Source organism: Panicum virgatum, chromosome 5K (genome assembly GCF_016808335.1).
Source record: "Panicum virgatum strain AP13 chromosome 5K, P.virgatum_v5, whole genome shotgun sequence".
Lineage (NCBI taxonomy): Eukaryota > Viridiplantae > Streptophyta > Magnoliopsida > Poales > Poaceae > Panicum > Panicum virgatum.
In genome coordinates this window covers 48,847,645-48,867,223 of record NC_053140.1, presented here as the reverse complement: position 1 = coordinate 48,867,223, position 19,579 = coordinate 48,847,645, and the positions used below count along the sequence as shown (strand labels likewise).

At 47.9% G+C, this 19,579-nt stretch overlaps 3 protein-coding genes and 1 pseudogene across 3 annotated transcripts; 1 reads left to right on the top strand and 3 right to left on the bottom strand.

Annotated features, from left to right (window-relative positions):
- Positions 1 to 6,340: 6,340 nt before the first annotated feature.
- On the bottom strand, positions 6,341 to 7,430 carry LOC120708082 (RING-H2 finger protein ATL39-like). The gene has a single exon (XM_039993190.1). The coding sequence runs from the start codon at positions 7,271 to 7,273 to the stop codon at positions 6,560 to 6,562; it is 714 nt and encodes a 237-aa protein (XP_039849124.1). The 5' UTR covers positions 7,274 to 7,430; the 3' UTR covers positions 6,341 to 6,559.
- A 3,486-nt stretch (positions 7,431 to 10,916) lies between these two features.
- LOC120708081 (H/ACA ribonucleoprotein complex subunit 3-like protein) lies at positions 10,917 to 12,559 on the top strand. The gene is made up of 4 exons (XM_039993189.1): positions 10,917 to 11,070; positions 11,166 to 11,245; positions 11,337 to 11,379; positions 12,257 to 12,559. The coding sequence occupies exons 2-4, from the start codon at positions 11,192 to 11,194 to the stop codon at positions 12,352 to 12,354; spliced, it is 195 nt and encodes a 64-aa protein (XP_039849123.1). The 5' UTR covers positions 10,917 to 11,070; positions 11,166 to 11,191; the 3' UTR covers positions 12,355 to 12,559.
- A 505-nt stretch (positions 12,560 to 13,064) lies between these two features.
- LOC120710178 lies at positions 13,065 to 14,721 on the bottom strand (annotated as a pseudogene).
- Positions 14,517 to 15,760, bottom strand: LOC120708080 (two-component response regulator-like PRR1). The gene is made up of 4 exons (XM_039993188.1): positions 15,570 to 15,760; positions 15,199 to 15,393; positions 14,971 to 15,111; positions 14,517 to 14,847 (listed from the first exon to the last, which is right to left on the bottom strand). Exons 1-4 carry the CDS (start codon positions 15,742 to 15,744, stop codon positions 14,816 to 14,818), a joined length of 543 nt encoding a protein of 180 aa, XP_039849122.1. The 5' UTR covers positions 15,745 to 15,760; the 3' UTR covers positions 14,517 to 14,815.
- Between the last annotated feature and the right edge of the window lie 3,819 nt (positions 15,761 to 19,579).

Below are 19,579 nucleotides of genomic sequence, written 5' to 3'. Positions count from 1 at the left end.
TGAGTCCCAATCTCAGCGTAGATCTAGCCCCATCGCCTAGTACTTCCCCGAGTACTCCCTCACTGGGAATAGGCGGGTGCGCTCCGCCACCCGGCTGTGGGTACCCCTGAAAATCCCCGCGACAAAGAGCAAACAAAAGGATATCTTTCTACAATGCACTACAAGCTTACCTGCAGGGGTCTCCGCAGGCTGTCTATCATCGCCTCCCTCAGGAAGTTTCTCGCCTTCTCCTTCTCCTGGAAGCTTGATGCTTCCACCATCCTCTGAGATTTCCTCATTGGCCCTCTCCAAGTTCGGCAATGGAGAATCCAAAAGCATAGCGTTGGCCATCGCCTCCGCATCGCGAGCACTCATCTCAGGAGTACTCGGGGGCTTCCCCAGCCCCGGCTGAGAAGCCGAGTGGCTCTCAGCTCCCACGTCCTCTCCCAGGACCGGATCTCTGCAAAGACAAAATAGTTACAAACTACTAAACATACCCTACACATACAAGTTCTAAAGAACTTACGCAGGAGCTCTTATTAGGGCAAACCCCTTGATGCCAAATTTGCGGGCAGGCTTTGTGATCACGGCCAGTTTACCCGCATCGACAGTCTTATCCACATCGGAACTACTCCCTGAAGGAGTAGCTCCGATCCCACTTGATGGGTCCACTGTGGTGGAGGGGACAGTCTGTCCCACCACAATATCATCCCCAGATGACACGATCCGTGGCATTTTAGCCGCTGAACTTAAAAATCAAAACACAAAATCAGTGAATCGACAATGCAAGTTCCTGATTAAAGTCGACTAGCAACATACCTGTTGTCAGCAGTTTGTGAGGAGCTGCTTCACTTTCTCGCAGCTAAGCGAGTACTCGCTGGGTGATCCGCGCAAGCACCCTCGCTTCGACTAGGACTATTCGCCCTGTCTTCATCTCTAGCCAACTTTGCAGCTTCTGCATTAGCAGCTTCATTATCTGAACTAAAGCTTTTAGATTCTGAAAAATCTTCAGAATCAGGCACAAATAGGTTATAAGCACTCGGAAGGAGATGAGACGGTCGAAATATGCCTGGCAAAGGAGGACTACTCCTATAAACATTCACATTATCCTACAAAAGGAAAAGGAAATATTGTCAAAAGTCCGAATAAAGTACTCGATTTTGCAAATTGACTACTTAGCACTTACCTCTTTGGGAGGCTTCAGCACTGAAAAAGTGTTAAGAAGGTGAGGAACATGCTCCACTTTGTCGAATAACCGTTGTACTCGACGAAGAGCTTCTCCGTTTGTGATCTCTTCTTCCGAACATCGCGAGGGATCACTTCTCCCTTGATACTCGAAACCAAAAGTAATTCGAGCTTGGAGAGGCTAGATCCTACGGTTCATCCAGTCAAAAGCCACAGACTCTCCACTTATTCCCTTTTGCCTCAGATTTGCAATCATTTACAGGAGTTCTAGAATTTGGCTTATATCATAAGGTTTTTTCAGCCATTCAGGACGCTGAACGAGAGGACCAGCTGTGATGAATGGAAGGTTGTTTCCCTGATTCTTGACATAAAACCATCATGGTTTCCAGTCGATGACCTTTTGAGATAACTTATAGGGGATATAAATCCAATCCATCTTCTATCTCAATTGAATTCCCGCTCCACCAACTACATCTAAATTAGCCGAATTGGGCTGAGGCTTAAGATGGAAAAGGTGACGGAAAAGTTCGAAATGGGGCTCGATGCCCAGAAACGCTTCGCACAAATGTACGAAGACAGACATATGCACAAAAGAATTGGGAGTAAGATGGTGAAGCTGGATTCCATAATAATAGAGAAGTCCAGAAAAGAAATTAGAGCCGAGAAGACTAAACCCCCGCTCAAAATACGGAACAAATCCAATGATCTCGCTGTAGGAATATGGGGTCGCAAAAACAAAAATTTTATACCGCATAAACCAGGATTACTGCAGTTATAGATCACGGGATTACCACTAGATGCGCGGATGCGGAACTTCTGTCGTGCGTCGATGTAGTCGAACAGATGGAAGCCGGCAGTGCAGTTGCGAGAACCTCCTCACGTGCGCCTCGTCTTTGTGCAGCAGATGCGGCACCTCCAAGGTATCCAAACGTTCGGGAAGAAGCGTTGCGATCCGGACTGCTAGGTCCGCGAAGGCGGCCTAGGGCTTGGGCGCACAGGAGGGGCGGCAACTGTTCACGCGCGGTTACTGTTTATGCGCGGCTACTGTAGCGGCGGCTACTATTCAAACGAGCAGTAAAACAGCTAGGGTTCTTAGGCACCCCCTTCCTCTGTTTATATAGCCCCTTAGGTGGGCTGCCTTGGGCCCCACCTTGGGCGCCCCCTTTTGGGCCGAAAAGGCCTATCAGTGCACCTAAGCCCAGTCTAATTCGGATCTCATCCTTATCATGCTTCTTTCCCTTAAGTGTGTGACCCTATGGGCTCATATGCGAATAGACATGGCCCGAGTACTCTTACTCGGCCCAATAGTAGACAGTGGCCTCTAGCAAGACATGCCAACTCCTATACGCACACAAAGATAATATCAGACGAGCCGCCACAATATCATATACATGCTGTTCCCTTTGCCTCACGATATTTGGTCTAGTTTAAAGCCGACCACTCTTTCTCGATCCTGTGATTCGGAATACTTGGTTAACTCTTAACCCCAGCATGGCCATGCATTTCCTGATCCGAATCACTCGAGGGGCCCAGAGATATCTCTTTCTTGAAGAGAAGGGCAAATCTCATCTTGACCGACTATGTCTCACAACATGTTTCTTGACAGACCCGAAAGCCCCCTTTATGACTACCCTGTTACGGTACAGCGTTTGATGGCTCCTAAGTAAGTCGGTTTACATCTTGAGTACATACGACGATCTCAGGTCTTGAGACACATCGTACATATTGTGTAATGAGAAATCACCATCTCTCGTGTTGGGTCAGTTCAGACTCATGTCCCACATGAGCCCACATTATTAGTTTGACATCTACATGTCCATGACTTGTGAAACATAGTCATCAACTAATACATGAGCTAGTCTAATATCCGTGTGTCCTCACATGAACTCCGACTAGGAACAGCTTTAGAATAACCATACAAGTAAAGAGTCTCACAGATAATTCACATAATTGTCAATCAATACAAGTTGTCTTTCATGGATATTCCAGGAACACTTCATTAATCATGAATACAAGGAAATATGATCATCTCTATGATTGCCTCTAGGGCATATTTCCAACACTCGCCTGTATTTTCGTACGGACGGGCGTCACCAAATGCGGGACGCCATTGGATTACAGATTCAGAAGCCAAGAAACCTAGTTTTACTAAGGATTCCAAGTCAGATCTGGAACAGATCTGGAACACTTACTTGGTTCCCAGCCTTCATCACGGGTTGGTTCTACGGCCGTACCCTTCCCCTTGGTTGTCTTTTTGAGTGCCATCTGGAAATCCACAGATCGCTTCACGCGCATAAACTGGCGGAAACCCTAAAAGGATGATGGGGAACGACCAGGAGCAGGAATTTTTAGATCTAGGAGCTCGAGAGCGAAAAACAGATCTGAGAACAATAAAAACAAGTGGCGGCCGGTCGGGTAAAACCTAAGTCACCATTTCATTTTATAATGACGGTGGCAACATGGTAAAAACACCCAACAGGCCAACAGTCAGTTACAAATTGCGGAAAAAAATGAGATTTAAAAGAGACATTCCTTTTTCTGAGATTACATTCTGGAAAAGAAAACACTCACATCCCTAGTCGACTACTTGACACTCTTTTCCTTAACTGGGATTACATTCCAAAACAAGGATAAATACTCGACACAGTACAACTACTCGATATTACAACTCGAGTACCTTTTCCTAACTAAACTTTACAATGACTCGGACCTGCATGCCCATCGCCTGGATCTCTTGGAGCTTCTAGTCGACGCCTGCTGCAGACTAGATCGGTCCGAGGCCATGACAAAGTACAAACTTGTTATTTCCACTAAGGGAATAATGATACTCGTACTCTGGGAGGAAAGTTTCAAGAGTTTGGAGGGAGATTACAGTAATCACCTCGCAAGTCCTCTTGTAGCATCTTGTGGAGAAATTTCCCCTTCTCCTAGAATATGTTGTGATAAGATTAAGTCTCCCACCAGAGATGCAGTTCTTAGACACCTAGAAACAGGCCACCCCAAGAATAGGACACAATGTGGTGTCACTCATCTTCTGAAATCCTGCCTCATTGGAATATGCAAGGACATGATGTCCTGAATGGATCCGATGAGAGCACTAGGGATGCAGGATGAGGTCGCAGGGACTTCTCTTGTCACTCGCAAGTTCTCTTCTAGCATCTCTTGCTGGAAAGGACTACACAAACTTCAGGAGGGCGAGAGCAAAAACACCAAGGAAAAGCCATGGCTGCTACACTTCGGTGCTTCTGCTAAGTACCTCTTCCCTGTCTTTTATAGCCACAAGGATACTTGCTGAAGGAGAACCCGTGAATCAACAGTACAAGTTTCACGGACGCATTCATGGCAACATTCACGAACGCAGTCAAACCTGCAATAATGCAGATTCTCCAAACAGTAATGTCTCATGTGAGCACTGAATAAAGAGTCGTACATCCCGGGTTTTATTTGTGAAATTATTTCGGATGCAATCAGTGTGGCGGATCCAATTGTATTATTTTTCTGGGATTTTACCCGAAAAAGAGGTTTTTTCGGATTCTAGATTTGATGAATCATGCAAATAATCTGAAGGATAAAATCTGATGCCACGACTTAAATCTTTAATTCTAAATCTACGCTTGGGGGCTACTCGCAGCAAAAGGGATTTTGATTTAAAGCTCGGGGGCTGCTGGATATATGCATCAGAGATTTATTTTTCATTTTTTTTGGAAAATGGTCTGAAGTGACCCTCAGCCTGATTCTGCGATTCAACCTAAGGCTCGGGGGCTACTCCATATGGAGCGCGAGTACTTCACGCACCATATATGATCAAGATTTCAGGGCTTGAGCACCTCACAGCCTCGAAGCAAACGAAAGTAATTGAGGGACTACTCGACGTATTTAAAGGAAGGACCAGAAGCAACCAGAAGGATGTTCTGACTACTTAAAGTACTCGAAGACGCCCAGCCAAGTACTCGACGCATGCAGGACTCGGTTACGAAGAGCTCGGGGGGCTTGTCAGACCCGGGACAGCGGGACTGCTTATAGACATAGAATGTTCTAGAGTAAGGGATAGCTCATGGATGTAACTTACCTCTTTTATAACTACCCGAATAGGTGTAGAACTAGCTGCAGTACAAAGGAAACTACACGATTGTGTTGTAGTAGGACTCCAACTGTATTCGGCTAGGACTTTCCATGTAACCCTGTCCCCCCGAATATATAAGGGCCGGCAGGGACCCCCTCCAAACAATCATCAACACCTAAGGCAATACAAACCACACAGGACGTAGGGTATTACGCAAACTCACGGTCCGAACCTGTCTAAATCTTTGTGTTCCTTGTACCATCGAGTTCTAGAGCTGCCGATCACTACTTACAAACTCTACTGCTAAGTGTATCCCTGAGTAGGCTTGGCGGTAAACACCGACAGATGAGGCTATCAAGTTTGTAGTACATGACTCATATAATCATGTTACTTGACGAATTGTTGGTAAACAAACTTTGAACAGTCAAACTGCAGCTTATATAAAAATGAAAAGAGAGAGTAACTTCTATCCACGTTTCAGTTTTTTTTGCGGCACTGTAAAAGAAAAGGGTAAAATCATGCGAAAAAAATGTGATCCGAACCATTTGTTTACTCAACAAACGTGAAGTGTGTTTGTAGTTGAGTTGTGTTAAATGAATTTTAAGTTGTGACACCTCTAGTTTAGGGTCACACCAAAATGTTACTTTAAATCAGCAGGTCTCTTCGAAAGTAGGAAGGGTTTTCTTTTTAAAAAAAATCGACATTGTAAAGGAAAAAATAGATAAAGTCGTGCAAAACAAACAAAAAAAGTGACCTTCTTTACCTAAAACCTCGAGCGGGCCATAATAGAGTGAAGTTTGAGGGACAACATCAAGCAACAAAAAGACAAATGTGCCAATTGGTGGAGTGAGACAGTGAGAGTAGGGAAGACGAAAGCGGAGAAAGAATGTGTTTTCACATATTCTAGACACGTCTTAATGCCTATATATACCGTAGGATCTACGTATAGGCGTCAATACATGTTGCCACTTACGAAAGTCCTCTAAAGACACATATGCCTAATAGGCAGCACTTTGCTTATAAAAAAGTTTCAGCTTATTAGCTTTATCCACTCGCCTTGTTTACGGGCACGAGTAAAGTGCAAGCTTCATCCACTGCGCTAAGCATCAATACTTGAGTTAAACTGTAGATTTTGTTCACATTGGAACAAATAAAACTGTAGAGACTTGGAAGCATGCCACTTCTTTCCAAATGAGCCCTTACATTCATTAAAAAAAAATAAGGAGCTCACACACTTCCCTTAGTACTTGTCCACTCACGCAAGTGCGGGGATTTACAAATGACGAGGAAAATCACCAGATTAAAAAGTTTTTTTGAAAAAAAATAAATAGATTAATTATTCACTGCCTGCAGCTGACGTTCCAAGTCGTCTAGCTCCCCGGCGTCGGCATGGACGGCGCTCTGCGGCCTCCGCGGCGCCGGCCTCTCCCTGCTCAGCATCTTCATCAGCGACGCGCAGGCGCTGATCCCCCGCTCCGGCGTCGAGCTGCAGCTGCCCGCCTCCTCCTTCACGACGTCCTGCAGCTTCTCCTGCACCAACCGGGCCGCGCCCTCCTCCTCCAGCGGCGGCTCCACCTCGGCGCGGCAGACCGGGCACGAGGAGCTCGACGGGAGCCACGTGTCGATGCAGGGGACGTGGAACACGTGGGCGCAGGTGGGCAGCGCCCTCACGACCTCCCCTTCCTGCACGGCGCCGAGGCAGATGGCGCACTCGGTGCAGGCGCCCGGCTCGCCAGCCTTCCCGTACACGGCGGTCGGCAGCGCCGCGATGGCCGCGGGGTCCAGCCCGCCCTTCGGGGCCGCGGCGGCCGCCGCCGTGGTCGGCAGCACGGCCGCCGCGCGGCGCCGGTTCCGGCGGCGGACGTGGCAGACGTAGAGGTGCAGGAAGAGGGCGAGGCCGAGCACTGACACGAAAGCCGCGACGGCCGTGGTGATGAGCCGCACGTTGTGGGCCCCCATCCCCGCCGGCGGGTTCCGGGCGCCGCTGCCGAACCACGCGGAGCCCGGGTCGCTTGCCTTCATCGTCGTCGTCGTCGTCGTCGACATGGTCGCTGCCTGGTCGGAGACAAACACAGCGCGCGCGCGTTCCTCGGCGTGTCGACAGGCCAAGTTTGTGCTGCTTGGTTGGTGAGTGAGATCGCTGGGATGGGGCGGGGAGGAGAGGGGTTTGGTGGGCGTGGTTAGCAGCACCCCCCGCCTGGTCTTATAAGGTTAGGGGGTCCGCGCCTGCGCCTGCGCCTGCGCGCGCCGCTAATGATTCGCTTAGTGGCTTGCTTAGGTGCATAGGCTCCGGACGTGGCCAGCTGGGGCCCGGCGTGGACCCTGGGCGGTGCGGTGGTGGTGGGGGCAGCTGCGGCGCGGGCCCGGCCGAGTGCTCCAATTCGGATGTCTGTCACGTCACGGACTGTGCGTGTGGGGCAAAGCCGCGGCACGCTCGGTGCGGGCCACTGGCGTCGCGCCCTTTTCTTTTCTTCTTTTTCTCTCCCCCCACCTCCGACGAGACGTGACGCGCCGGAACGGAGCGCGATTCGAATCGCGGTCGGACACGTAGGCCCGCCAGCACGAATATAAATTGCTTAGCCTCGGAGGTAAAGGGTAAAGGTCCAGTCCGGCAGCCACCGGGCAGAGCGCAGCGCCGCCGTCGAGTCGTGCGTCGTTTCGCCGACGGAGGCAGGGGGCGCCGGGGCGGGGAGAGGGGGACGCTGATGCGGTGGTCGTCCAGCGATCCTGGCCGCGGAGATGGCAGCGGCGCCGCGGTCGGCCAGGCCGTTCGCGCCGTGGACAGACAGGGATGGGAGGAGAGTCCACGCGAATACCTGCGCTGCTTGGTGACGAGCCGTGGACACCCGGCAGGCGGCTGGTCGGCTACTGATGCCTGGCCGTCGTGCCAGTGCTTGCCCGCCGTCGGAGATGCTGACCGGAGTAACTACAGTGCGGATCACCTGACACCTGTTCACTCCTCGTCGGCCCGTCCATGGCTTTCTCGGCCGACAAGGACTGAAGGACAAAGCCCCATATCTGATCCGTTTCGCTTGTTGCGTATCAAGAAATGCTCCGAGACCCGGCCTTCGCGGAACCTGGCAGCACATATGATAAGCACTCCAAGGAACGCGCCGTTCACCTCCCGAAGGGCTCACTGTTCTCTCCGTGTTTTTTACTGCCACTGTTCTCTTTCCACATGTTTGGCTCCGATCCAACCGCAGCGCTACAGCTACACTATTTTGTGAGAGCAAGTATTATCATTGTTGGAATATAATGGCATTTTTAGCTCAATTATTCAATAATTTATTGGAAAAGAATTAAAACTCACTACTAATGCTAGGGAGTCATGAGGATGTTAATACCATATTGGTAATTGGGGAGAGTAATGGCCGGATTGTAAATAGTGATTAAAATAGAGGAATGATGATCGGTTAATGGTGCAAATTGATGGTCATTGTTACATCTAGAGGTGTCCATGTTCATCCCCCTTTCCTCTAGGATCCACTATAAAAGGAGACCAGCCCCCTCTCATTCCAAGACAACACTCAAGCTCTCAAGTACTCCTGTTTAGGAGACCTCTCCCTTCTCCCTCAGTTGCTTTTTGCATTCCCATCGCTAGCACTGCGCGCACAATTCTGGCGAGAGCAGGCCTTTGAAACCTCTGCAATGCTGAGATCCTGCTCGGGATAGCGGGGCAATCAGGTTTTTGGGGAGCGTCTTGATGCAACTGCTCGCTCTCTGAACGTCTACGTCTTCTACTTTCCAGGTGGCCGAACATCTACGTCTTCTACTTCCTGGTGGCCAAACATCTACGTCCTCTACATCCCGGTGGTCGTACCTGTGTTCCTCAAGTGAACATCAAGATCGTCTCGACTACTTTCCGATGGCCATCTGCACTGTAACAACTAAGGTCGGCTACATCGAACAACCCTGACCGACACAATGTCCAGTCATGGGAACGGCGCACCCGGTGTCTCCGGCACTGGTCCCACCTTAGGGTACACTCTAAACCAATTCTTGTTCATTATTTTGTTCATGTTTATTAGTGAGAATAGCAGCAACACAAGCATTTTTTGTTAGCACAATATCACTCATTTATCCTATGAAATTGATAATAACATTTGAAATTAAAATATATCGAAAATTAACTAGTTATCTAACAACTATGTGCGGAGAGCCGGCGAAATGCCAACATGGAAGAGAAGGTACGAGAGAGAAAAGCAGCGGGCGAGTAACGAGACGCCGGCGTCAGATGGATGCACTGTTTGGGTCTGCCAGCTCCACTCCCTCTCCTGTCAATTGGCTGCCGTCGCTTTCGTAAAATAAATGCAGCCACAACTGCTGAATCAAAAATGCAGCACCCAGCTGAGCTGGAGCTCATTTTCGCCAGCAAGCAGACGGCGTTATAAACCTTGCTCTGAGGAGGAGAAAACTAGGCTGCAAGAGCCGCCGCTCGAGCCAGCTCTCTCCTCTTATAACCATGAAGTAAGAGGCGGGGAGTAGGGGGTTTTTTTTTTTTGTGATCGTACCGAAGTAGTTAGACCGTACCAAGACGTACGTACATAACAAATCTACCAGTAGTATACCCAGCCTTGTACGGTGTCGGGTATCCCGGTCTCAGTGATGCCAACTACACTACATCCGTCCAGAGATTCCAGAGCAGTGGAAGGCTGGAAGCTCATCAGCTTCAGGTTTCAGAGTTAATGCGACACTATCACTTTGGGCGAAAGCACCCAACACCAAGTTCTATTTTGCCACTCTCCATCCCTTCTGTTGGCTGGCCCAGGTCTAAACCTGCTTGCAAGTAATCACGCTTGATTACACTGGTCCAACCTTTATAAAAAAAATTATACTGGTCCACAGCGGTATCAAAGTTTTTAAGTGCTGGTGCGAAATGCAAAATGTGGCTCTATATTTATTAGAAAATAAAAATTAACCAACATAAATTTCAATTTTATTATGTAAGCATTGATGCTAAAAGAGTAAAAGGATGATCTTCCATACCAATAAATAAGAAAATTTGCTTGGTCAAACTCTAATGCAAACACGATACACGGGTTAATTGAACTGAAGTCCTAAGCATCCACGGTACCATCTTGCACTCTAATTGAGAAATAAGAAATTAGATGAGAGGTTGAGAGCGCAATAGGGGATGACCCTAGCTCTAGCGGTACGCGGAGATGGTGACTATGGCAATCGGCTACTCGGAACTTGCGGGTCACGGCGCCGGCAGCGATCCCGGTGTGCCTTGCCGATCCTGCGTGTCTTGTTGAAGAGCGAAGGCACATCTGCATTGTCTACTCATTCTCTGTGTACATTTTACGTTGGAGCTGTTCCACTCGCCCAAGTTGATTGATCACCTGTGGGTAAGGGGCCAAATTCTGAAAGATTTGCGAATTGAGACCCATTTTTTGAAATTTCTCCCCTTGACCGCCCTCAAGGCTCTCACAATAATTTTCAACTATGAACAAAGAAGAGTAAGAAGAAAAAAAAGGAGAAAGAAAAAAAAAAGAGAGAGAAAAGGAAACTGTGTCCGCCCCGCCCGCCGCCGGCCCCTCCCTCTCCGCCGCAGCGCCGGCCGCCGGCCGGGGAGTGGATTTGGAGGTCCAAATAGAGGCGTGGCGAGGTGCAGGCGTGCAGCTGGACCTTATCCTTCACCTCTTTCCGGTTCCTGCAACGCTGGGCCTCCACCAAATTGGGCTCAGTATCAGTATCGTCAGCTACGCGAATCCCCCAAAACACAGAAAGCCCACCTCCCCTGAGCCTCTTATACCCTCTCCTCCCCCATAAACCCTAGCCGCCGGTAACCTTGCTGAAATCCTTTTCGCCTCTTCTCCGCTCCGCTCCTCCCCCATCATCTGGTAACTTCGCTACCCCCTCCCCAATCTCTCCTCCGCTTGCTGCGATTCTTGGCGACATCGGGGGAATCACTCTCTATTCTCGTCGGATTTACCAGGGCTCACCCCCGCGCGTGGATTCAAGATGTATCTCCAGTACTACATCAACGAGAAGGGGGACAAGGTTTACACCACCAAGGTTGTATGACCTTGCGCTTAATCTTCACTGGATAGCTGGTGATTTTGAGGTTTTAGCCTGTGCTGACGTGCGTATGTTCCTTGCTTTGCAGAAGGAGTCGCCTCTCGGTGTGCCGACGCAGTCTGCTCATCCGGGTACGCCACCTTCGTTCGATGGAGTCCTTCCATGTCTGCTGTTATCTTGCCTGTCTAAGACGTAATAATATGGTTTTCTTGTTTGGAAGAAAGATGATGTCATCGACTCACGGTTGTCTAATTATTAGCGTGAGCGTGAGTAGGCGTGTTTGTAGACTTGTTGGAGGTCCGCCGAATGTGTTAATGGTCTTTATGATTAGGCATCCGCTGTAGATTTTTTAGGCAAACCCGTGCCGTATGGATTATGTTTTTGTTAATCTGTTGCTAGGCTCAACCCTTTTCAAACAGAAATGTGTGTTTCAATTGTCAATAAGTCAACTGTTGTTTTTGGGTGTTGGAACATTTTGATGATCGTGGAGCGTTGCTTGCTAGCACCAGTTGATCCTAATTTCTCATTTGGTACTGTTAAGATATAATTTGCAGCGATGCAGGTTAAGTAGTACTTTGTATTTTCAATTTCTTATGAGATAAGGATTCTGGGTATTTTGAACAGAGAAATAAGATATTGCTTTCGCAACTCTTCTGCAAGATCTTAGTGTGAAAAGGAGCATTCTTTTCTAGCAACAAATTCCTTACAACAGGACTTCACCTGTACAATCTAGAATCCTGACCAGTCATGAATGGCCTTAACATAAGCACTGTTTGCCAGATTAGAGCTTAATTTTGTTGTGTTACTATTGGACTAGATAAACTTTAGAGAGTTAAACACCGATTTTATTTTTCTTGTTGATGCATTGGACCAAAAAGAAACAAGACTTGTAATGAGCAGAGCTGAAACGAGTGGAATTAGTTCCTTTTCATGGTTGCATTTGTGGTTTTGATTTATAGTTCGAGTGTGTCGTCATGAGTTACTGAGAAATCTTTACTTGTGGAGCAGCTCGCTTCTCACCAGATGACAAGTACTCTCGCCAGCGGTACCTGTTGAAGAAGAGATTTGGACTGCTGCCAACCCAGAAGCCAGCACCAAAGTACTGAAGTTTCAACTGTCCAACCATATGGACGTTCAATAGAAAATCATCTGTTTCGCAGCTTGTTGGCTGTAATGTAGAATAGCTATCTGAGAAAAGAAATCAAACACTACCAGGTGCTACCATGGTATTTCTCAGCACATTCAGACGCTATGTAATGCTATGCTATTCACATCGTGCTTCCTGATGTTATGTTACTCTTTCGGTCTTAACTGTTGCTTAGCTTCTGCAGTACACATGGTCTAGACTGCTACGGTAACCTGTATTTCCTGGGCTACCAGGACTCCAGGAGTACAGGGCAGCTTCTCTTGGCCTTTTAAAACGTTCCTAGTCCAGTCGCGCGTGGGTGATTTGGGGGCATTTGGTCCCATAAAACGTTGGAATTGAACCTTTTAAATCATACTATACTAGAACTTAAATCAACGATGTGCAACTCGTTCTGGTGATACTGAGCACAACGATTAATCCTGCAATCCGTTTCGTGCAAGAAATGCCCGAAGTCTGCTGAATTTCGTATAATACTATGAACTAGTGAACAGTTTACATTATTATAGAAAGAACACTTTACATTTATCAACGTGGTTTCAACCTCTTCAGAAATAGATCCTTCGTCCAAGACCAGATTGTGCAAGAGCAGAGAGGGACTGCGGAAGACAGGCTTAACCCAGGAACATGTAAAAATGTAATCACTGCAATTTCACCAAAATGCACATGGACTAGGAAACCAAAATGTGGAAAATCAACTTATAATATGCAGAATGTATGACAATATGACAATAGCCTGTCTACCTCAAAAGACAGATGTCAGTCTGCAATGGATAATATTGATCTACACTGGTATGTGTCACTAACTAGCATAACTACAACTAACTTCATGTCTCCATAAAAGATGATTTCTGCAAAATGACCAGAGTAACAATGGTGGTATTGCCACGTGTAACATGTTTCTTGGGGACAAAAAGGGTATACTGTGAGCGAAAGGGTTTATTGCCTTTCCCAGTAGAAGAATGTATTTTCCTAGGTCTACTGAGTTGTATCAAAGTGAGCAGTAATCATCTGTACTATCTTTTCACATGGGAAATCTTTCCACTACTCTGGACAAGAAACCATCTCTACCTCCCTGGATGATGGATCATCATCTTCATCTTCAGAGATATCATCTCCAGTGCTGATAATATCGGTATTGCTTGCCTGCCTAACAAACTGTCCTCGTAGTCTCGTACCCTTGGCCTTGTTTCAGCAAGTTTCTTCCGATTCACATACCTCACTTTCTTGTCAAAACAGCGCTCTTTCCTTCTCTGCCTAAATTTGGCAAGTGCTGCAGCCCTTCTTTCAGAGCGACTGCATGTTTCCTCAGGCACTGGTGTGCTTGACCCTGATGACCACATATTTTGTGTCGGTAAATGATTTGAGTGCATAATCATACCACCTGGATTAAACTGAAACGATGACATCATAGCTACACCATGGCACTGGGGATAAGCATTGTACTGGGAATCTGGGATATCATCGTTGGTGGTGTATGCCCTTGACCATTATTTATGTTCGCTTGAAAATTTTGCACCGAAGAAAGTGCTATGCTGTGCTCTACCATCCCTGGATAATAAAATGGGTAATGTTACATAGGTGGAGTTCCTGAAGTACCATTTGGCCTTCATTGCTTCGCTCCATATGTATGTTAGATGATGAAAAGCACACCATAGGGTACTGTACAGGCATCTCATAAGCTTCTTTATCCCGGATATTTACATCAGTACCAGTTTCACTTCTGTCAGTTGCGGTAGAGTAATTACCCTGGTTATCAAATGATTCTAACTGACTGCCACCTCTTTGTAGTTCACTATCAAATGAGCTGGTGACTGGGGTGCTTGACTTAACATATGCTAGAAATGCAGACGATTCGCCAGCCTCAGATTAGTTTTTATAGGGCGTGAAAACATTCTTCGTGGCGATGCTGGCAATTAAAAGAATCAAATAAGAAACAGGTTGAGAAGTAGAACTAACAATGAAAAAGGTAGATCAATTATCACAGGAAATAGATAGGTCAGAATGAAATATCTTACATGCTTGATCAGCATCTACGACAGAACCTGGCACACCCTCCGTTTTGCCTCTTTGTTAAGTCTCAGCAGCAGAAGGATTAGACTGGAACATGGCAAGAAATGGACGAGAGCTTAAACTAGTATCGATGTGTACAAATTAGCATGTCATCATCATACAGCATACAAGGAAAACAGGTACATCTTTGTGGCACCACAAAGCACAAAAATGGAAATATACTAAAACAGCAAAATGAATATCTGAACTGCAACAAACTTCCTAATGTTGCCTCGTATTCACGTTGATTTGAGGTGCCTGCTGTTTCTTGATTCATGTTTTCTTTTGGCCTATCATCTGTCTCATCTGAGAGGAGGGTGGTGCTATTTGTATTGGCATCAGTAGGTTCTGAGAGCACCAACTCGAAGTTGTCATTGAAGAAGTTTTTCTCGGGCAAACCAAGCTGCCAACACCAGCACTCAATTTAAAGAACAATTCATACAGGTACAGCAATATACACACGCATCTCAGCTTAGAGCATGCTTTTAACACAGAGGCTAAGGTGAATCATCATAGCGCCCTTTACCATCCGTCTCCGCCGGCCGCCGCCACACATGGGTCCAAAGGTTCAGCAGCTCATTGGTGCGCAGCGGCTTCACCAGGTACTCAGCTGCCCCAAGCCGCAAGCACTTGACAACAACCGAGACCTCATCTCTGTTGGACATCACTGCATAATTCCATCAACAGGATGGTGATCACTACAAGCACGTCACTGGAATCTGTAGAAGACACAGAGAACACTACGGCAGCTTACTGATGATGGGGATGTGGCGCAGGTCCGTGTTCCTGGCAATGTACTTGAGCATCCTGAAGCACTTTGTGACCGGCAGATCGACCTCAGCCAGGATGATGTCGATCTCGCTGCTCTCGTAGTTGAGAATATTGATCACCTGCCGCGGAGACTTTGCGCAAGTTGCTGAAACAAAAATGTTCACCAGCACCAGCACAACTGTAAGCACACATGACGCATAACAGAATAACAGATTCAATCATTAGAAGCGAACATATTAGTAGTGTAGTACAATTAATGATTAAGCCCACAGCGAGAAGCAAAACACAATCCTAATCCGGGAAATCCCAGAGGATTAGACATACTAAGTATGGGGGTGAAAAAGTTTGACTAACCTTGGTATGAGCAGTTGCAGAGGAGCCGCAGCGCCTCCCGCGAGCTGGTGGCGTCGCCGTCGCAGAGCAGAATCCTGCCTGACCTTGCTCCGGTCCACGAACTGATGCCCTCCTCCCACCGCCACCCCGGCGCCGCCGCTGCCGCCAACGCGATCCCCTCGCCGCCGCCCACCATACCCAAACCGACAAACCCAAACCGCACCAACCCCGCCCGCCTCCGCCAAGCGACACCAACCCGGAGCGTCCGATTCAGCAGCGGCCGGAGCCGGAGACGCGGACGCGGGACGACGATGTCGCTGGATCTGCGGGCGCCTCCTCCTCCTCTATCCCCGCGGCGGGCAGCACCGTCCCCCCTCGCGAGCTACCACCGCCGACGGCAGGACGGATAGCACAATGAGCAGCGGCTGGGGTCACCGCCGGCGGCGGCGCGCTCCTCGGCCCGTCGCGGTCGGCTCCCACTCACTATCCGCGCCTACCTAATCTATTCCGCGGGCGGGCGGCGGTGGCGATGCCCCCTGCCGCGCTGGAGGATATTTTCGTTTCTCGCTTTCCCCGGTGAGTGCGGTGGGGGCACGCAGCCGCAGGAGGAGGAGCAGCGGCCTGTCACTCTGAGCAGAAGAGAGAGGCGACGAGAAGCGGAAACCAGCCAGCCGAACCGCGGACGAGGCGACGGCTCGGCGCGCCCGGGCGAGCCGGCCGCCCAGCAGCGACCCGAGAACTCAGCGGTTACGGGGCCGAGCCGCGCGCTCCCTGCTGATAAGCAGCCTGCCGAATCACCAAAAGTTAAGGGCAGACGCGTACGCCGGGCGAGCTGGAGACGATCGATGCGGGGCCGGAACCCGACCAGGAACACGCCGTCGACGAGGTTCATCGACAGCCCTCACCGGCCGGCCGGTCGAAAGCGCCACCGGGTCGGCGGGCACGCTGTGCTCGTCGTGAAGGAAATAAAAAAGATGCGGAGACGTCGACGTGCTCGGCCTCGGCATGGGCGCGCGCGTACGGCATGCAGGAGGACGGGCTTTAAAGCGATTCGGCGGACGAGATGCCGCCATTGCGATCGGAGGGAGAGGTGGAGGCCTTTCCTGGTGGGAGATGCCGGTGTTGCATCATGCGCTGCTGGCTGCCAGCTTTTGGCGAGCCCTTTCGCTCATGAAGGCATCTCCCACACGGATGCCCGGCGAGGAGAGAAAATCGTGCGCCACGTTGGCTTGCTGTGCAGCTGACAAATCACCGGAGCGCGCACCGCTATGTTCCTCTGCATCAGCCTAACGAACTCATAAGCATGCATGCATGTGCAAACCATTTGAATAGTGAGTAGTGACTGACCACACAACAGTTTGAGATCACTCTCGGATGAAAATTCATAAACGCATTAAGATGACAAGGTAAACTTTTTTAGATTTAGATAAAGAGAAAAGGTCCGGCCTGTTGCTGCGTTGGTCGATGCGTAGAACTAGTTGCTTATCATTAGTACATCATCATTAAAGTGTATGATATCGGAGTTGGGAAAACAAAACAAAACAGAAGGCTACATGTGCATGCATATGCAACATTATATATTAGACACCGTACGCAATCAAGCTGACATGCACTCTTTCACTAACCTCTCCCTCTGCACGTTGTCCGTATAAACACTTATTATTATTCATATTGTAAGCTACCATATATTGGCAAATCACATCAAACGCAGAAGCAGCTGGTTCGATGATAAATCTGCTAATAATGACATTGAAGCAAGGTAAATTCTGGTTCATGCATGTACTCCCTCCGCCCCAAATTATTAGTAGTTTTGGCTTTTCTATATGCATAGATTTTGTTATGCATCTAGATATAATACTCCCTCCATTCCAAATTATAAGACATCCCAAAAATCTCGGAGAGTCACAACAATCTCAAATTTGACCAAGAGTATAGAGAGAAATATAAAGATTTATGATATCAAATTGATGTACTATGAAAATATAACTAATAAAGAATCTAATGGTACATAGTTTATATAATAAATGTCATTATTCTATTATATAAATTTGGTCAAATATAAAAAGAACTTTGACTCTCCAAGATTGTTGGAATGTCTTATAATTTGGAACGGAGAGAGTATATGTTTAGGTACATATATAGCAAAATATATGTATCTAGAAAAGTCAAAATGACTAATTTGAGACGGAGGGAATACTAGCTAGTGAAAGCTTTTGAATGTCAGGTGATTGCATGTATGATGTAGTATTGGTAGCACCGCACACATTTCCAGCCATTTCAATTATATTCATAGAGTGAGATAATTTCACAAACTAACTAGAGTGGGGAGGGGACTAAAATAATTTTCATTAATTAACTCATTCACGGAACAAATATATTGAATGATAGTTTGTATTAAACAGAAGTAAGTTTGGACACGATTATTATAAAGAACTGTGCACACGTTTCGTCCAAGTTTGTAAAGTACCCTTTGAATCTCTTTAAAGATAAGTGCTTCTGTACCGTGTTCCAACTTCCAACCCTGATGGCCTCCTGTGTGCTGGTGTAGCGTGGTTGCAGTAATAATTTTATTTTATTTTATTTGTTACTACAAGCCGGAACGACAAAGTACAACGGTCTGTGAGCACTATATGCAAAAGAGAGTGGCCATAGCTGGCAACTGGGGATCTGCTCTGCGGCAGTAGAAAGTGACCTATCCTCAGCATCTTCAAATGGGAAAGAGAGCCCGCAATCATTGTGTGCCATACTTTTATCTACCATGTTCGGTGTCTGAGCAAGCTGAGCTACAATGCAGGAGAGAGAGAGAGAGAGAGAGAGAGAGAGAGAGAGAGAGAGAGAGAGAGAGAGAGAGAGAGAGAGAGAGAGAGGGATGAGCGCTTCATCCTTCTCTCTAACGGCAGCTTTGCCATTCCACTACGTCGTGCAGGCTGCAAGTCTCTGCAGCAGCAAAACAGCGTTCGAAAAAAAAAGGACCTTCACAAAGAATATGGATGGATTTGTGAACCGTGGTGTGCTTTCCGAAAAGAGTATATATATGTGACTATGACCAGTTAATTTCTGTTTAAGGGAAGGGGAGTTCTGTTTCTGTCTCATCAAGCAAATGGAAGTACGTACCCCCCCCCCCCCCCCCCGCCCCCCTCTCAGTTTGAATCAAAATTAAGTCGAAGTTCGGTCAAGTTCATGATTCCCCCGGACGCTGTGTGCATGTGTTCGTTATGGTAGTCTGATAGATTTCTGTGAGTGTGAGGTCAATGCAATGAGAGGTCGATGCTATGCAGGCCATGCATGGTATATGCATGTGTACGCTTCCATGAACTGGCGAACAAAAATTCAGAGGAATATGGAGGCTGACATGCAAAGCAGCAAGTCCCTAGGCTAAAAACAAGCAGAAACGAACACCGGCGGGCTCTGCGCCGAGCCCCTGCCAAATTAGCAGGGCGTTGATATGCCATTGTCCCGGCCCCTTTCATGCAATTGTCAGGGGTACGGCATGCCCATACATGCAATTTTCAGAAGATTCACAGTCTCCGGTGTGCGGAAAGATACCCACCCAACAGTGAAAGCAAAGGGAAGAGAGGAAAGTGGGCAAAGATACCACACTCACTTCCAATAATAGAGGCATGCAATTCATATGCATCGGGCGAGCGCCCCCGCCCCCCTATCACTATCGGCATGGAGCCATCAGAGGCAAACAGCACAGCACTTCTTGCTGCTGCACTCCCCCCAGCGGCTGCTAATAAAGGGGACTAAACTAACTAACTGGTTTTAAATTCAGCTGCCGGCCGGTCTCTTTGTTTATTCACATTGCCCCGACGATCCGAGATCCCTTTTGCTGCTCTCTTACTTATAATTCCGGCCCCGGCCTGCGTCGCCTACAACGCACTACACATCATTGGAGCCTGAAATCTGCCTGCTTTTCGGAATCAGGATCTAGCTAGCTAGCAAGGGGGCGACAACCTTCAAATTCGCTAAAGGCAGCTCGGAATCTTCCTAAGAATATAATAATGGGGGCGAGAAGAGAAACATTAAAA

What these genes read in the sequence shown, in the direction of transcription:
- LOC120708081 (XM_039993189.1), top strand. Translation starts at nt 11,192, where the DNA reads ATGTATCTCCAGTACTACATCAACGAGAAGGGGGACAAGGTTTACACC. An exon ending in ACAAGGTTTACACCACCAAG is followed by an intron (nt 11,246 to 11,336) that starts GTTGTATGACCT and finishes CTTGCTTTGCAG; the next exon opens with AAGGAGTCGCCTCTCGGTGT. An exon ending in GACGCAGTCTGCTCATCCGG is followed by an intron (nt 11,380 to 12,256) that starts GTACGCCACCTT and finishes CTTGTGGAGCAG; the next exon opens with CTCGCTTCTCACCAGATGAC.
- LOC120708082 (XM_039993190.1), bottom strand. Translation starts at nt 7,273, where the DNA reads ATGTCGACGACGACGACGACGACGATGAAGGCAAGCGACCCGGGCTCC.
- LOC120708080 (XM_039993188.1), bottom strand. Translation starts at nt 15,744, where the DNA reads ATGGTGGGCGGCGGCGAGGGGATCGCGTTGGCGGCAGCGGCGGCGCCG. An exon ending in CTGCAACTGCTCATACCAAG is followed by an intron (nt 15,394 to 15,569) that starts GTTAGTCAAACT and finishes GTGTGCTTACAG; the next exon opens with TTGTGCTGGTGCTGGTGAAC. An exon ending in GCGGCCGGCGGAGACGGATG is followed by an intron (nt 14,848 to 14,970) that starts GTAAAGGGCGCT and finishes TGGTGTTGGCAG; the next exon opens with CTTGGTTTGCCCGAGAAAAA.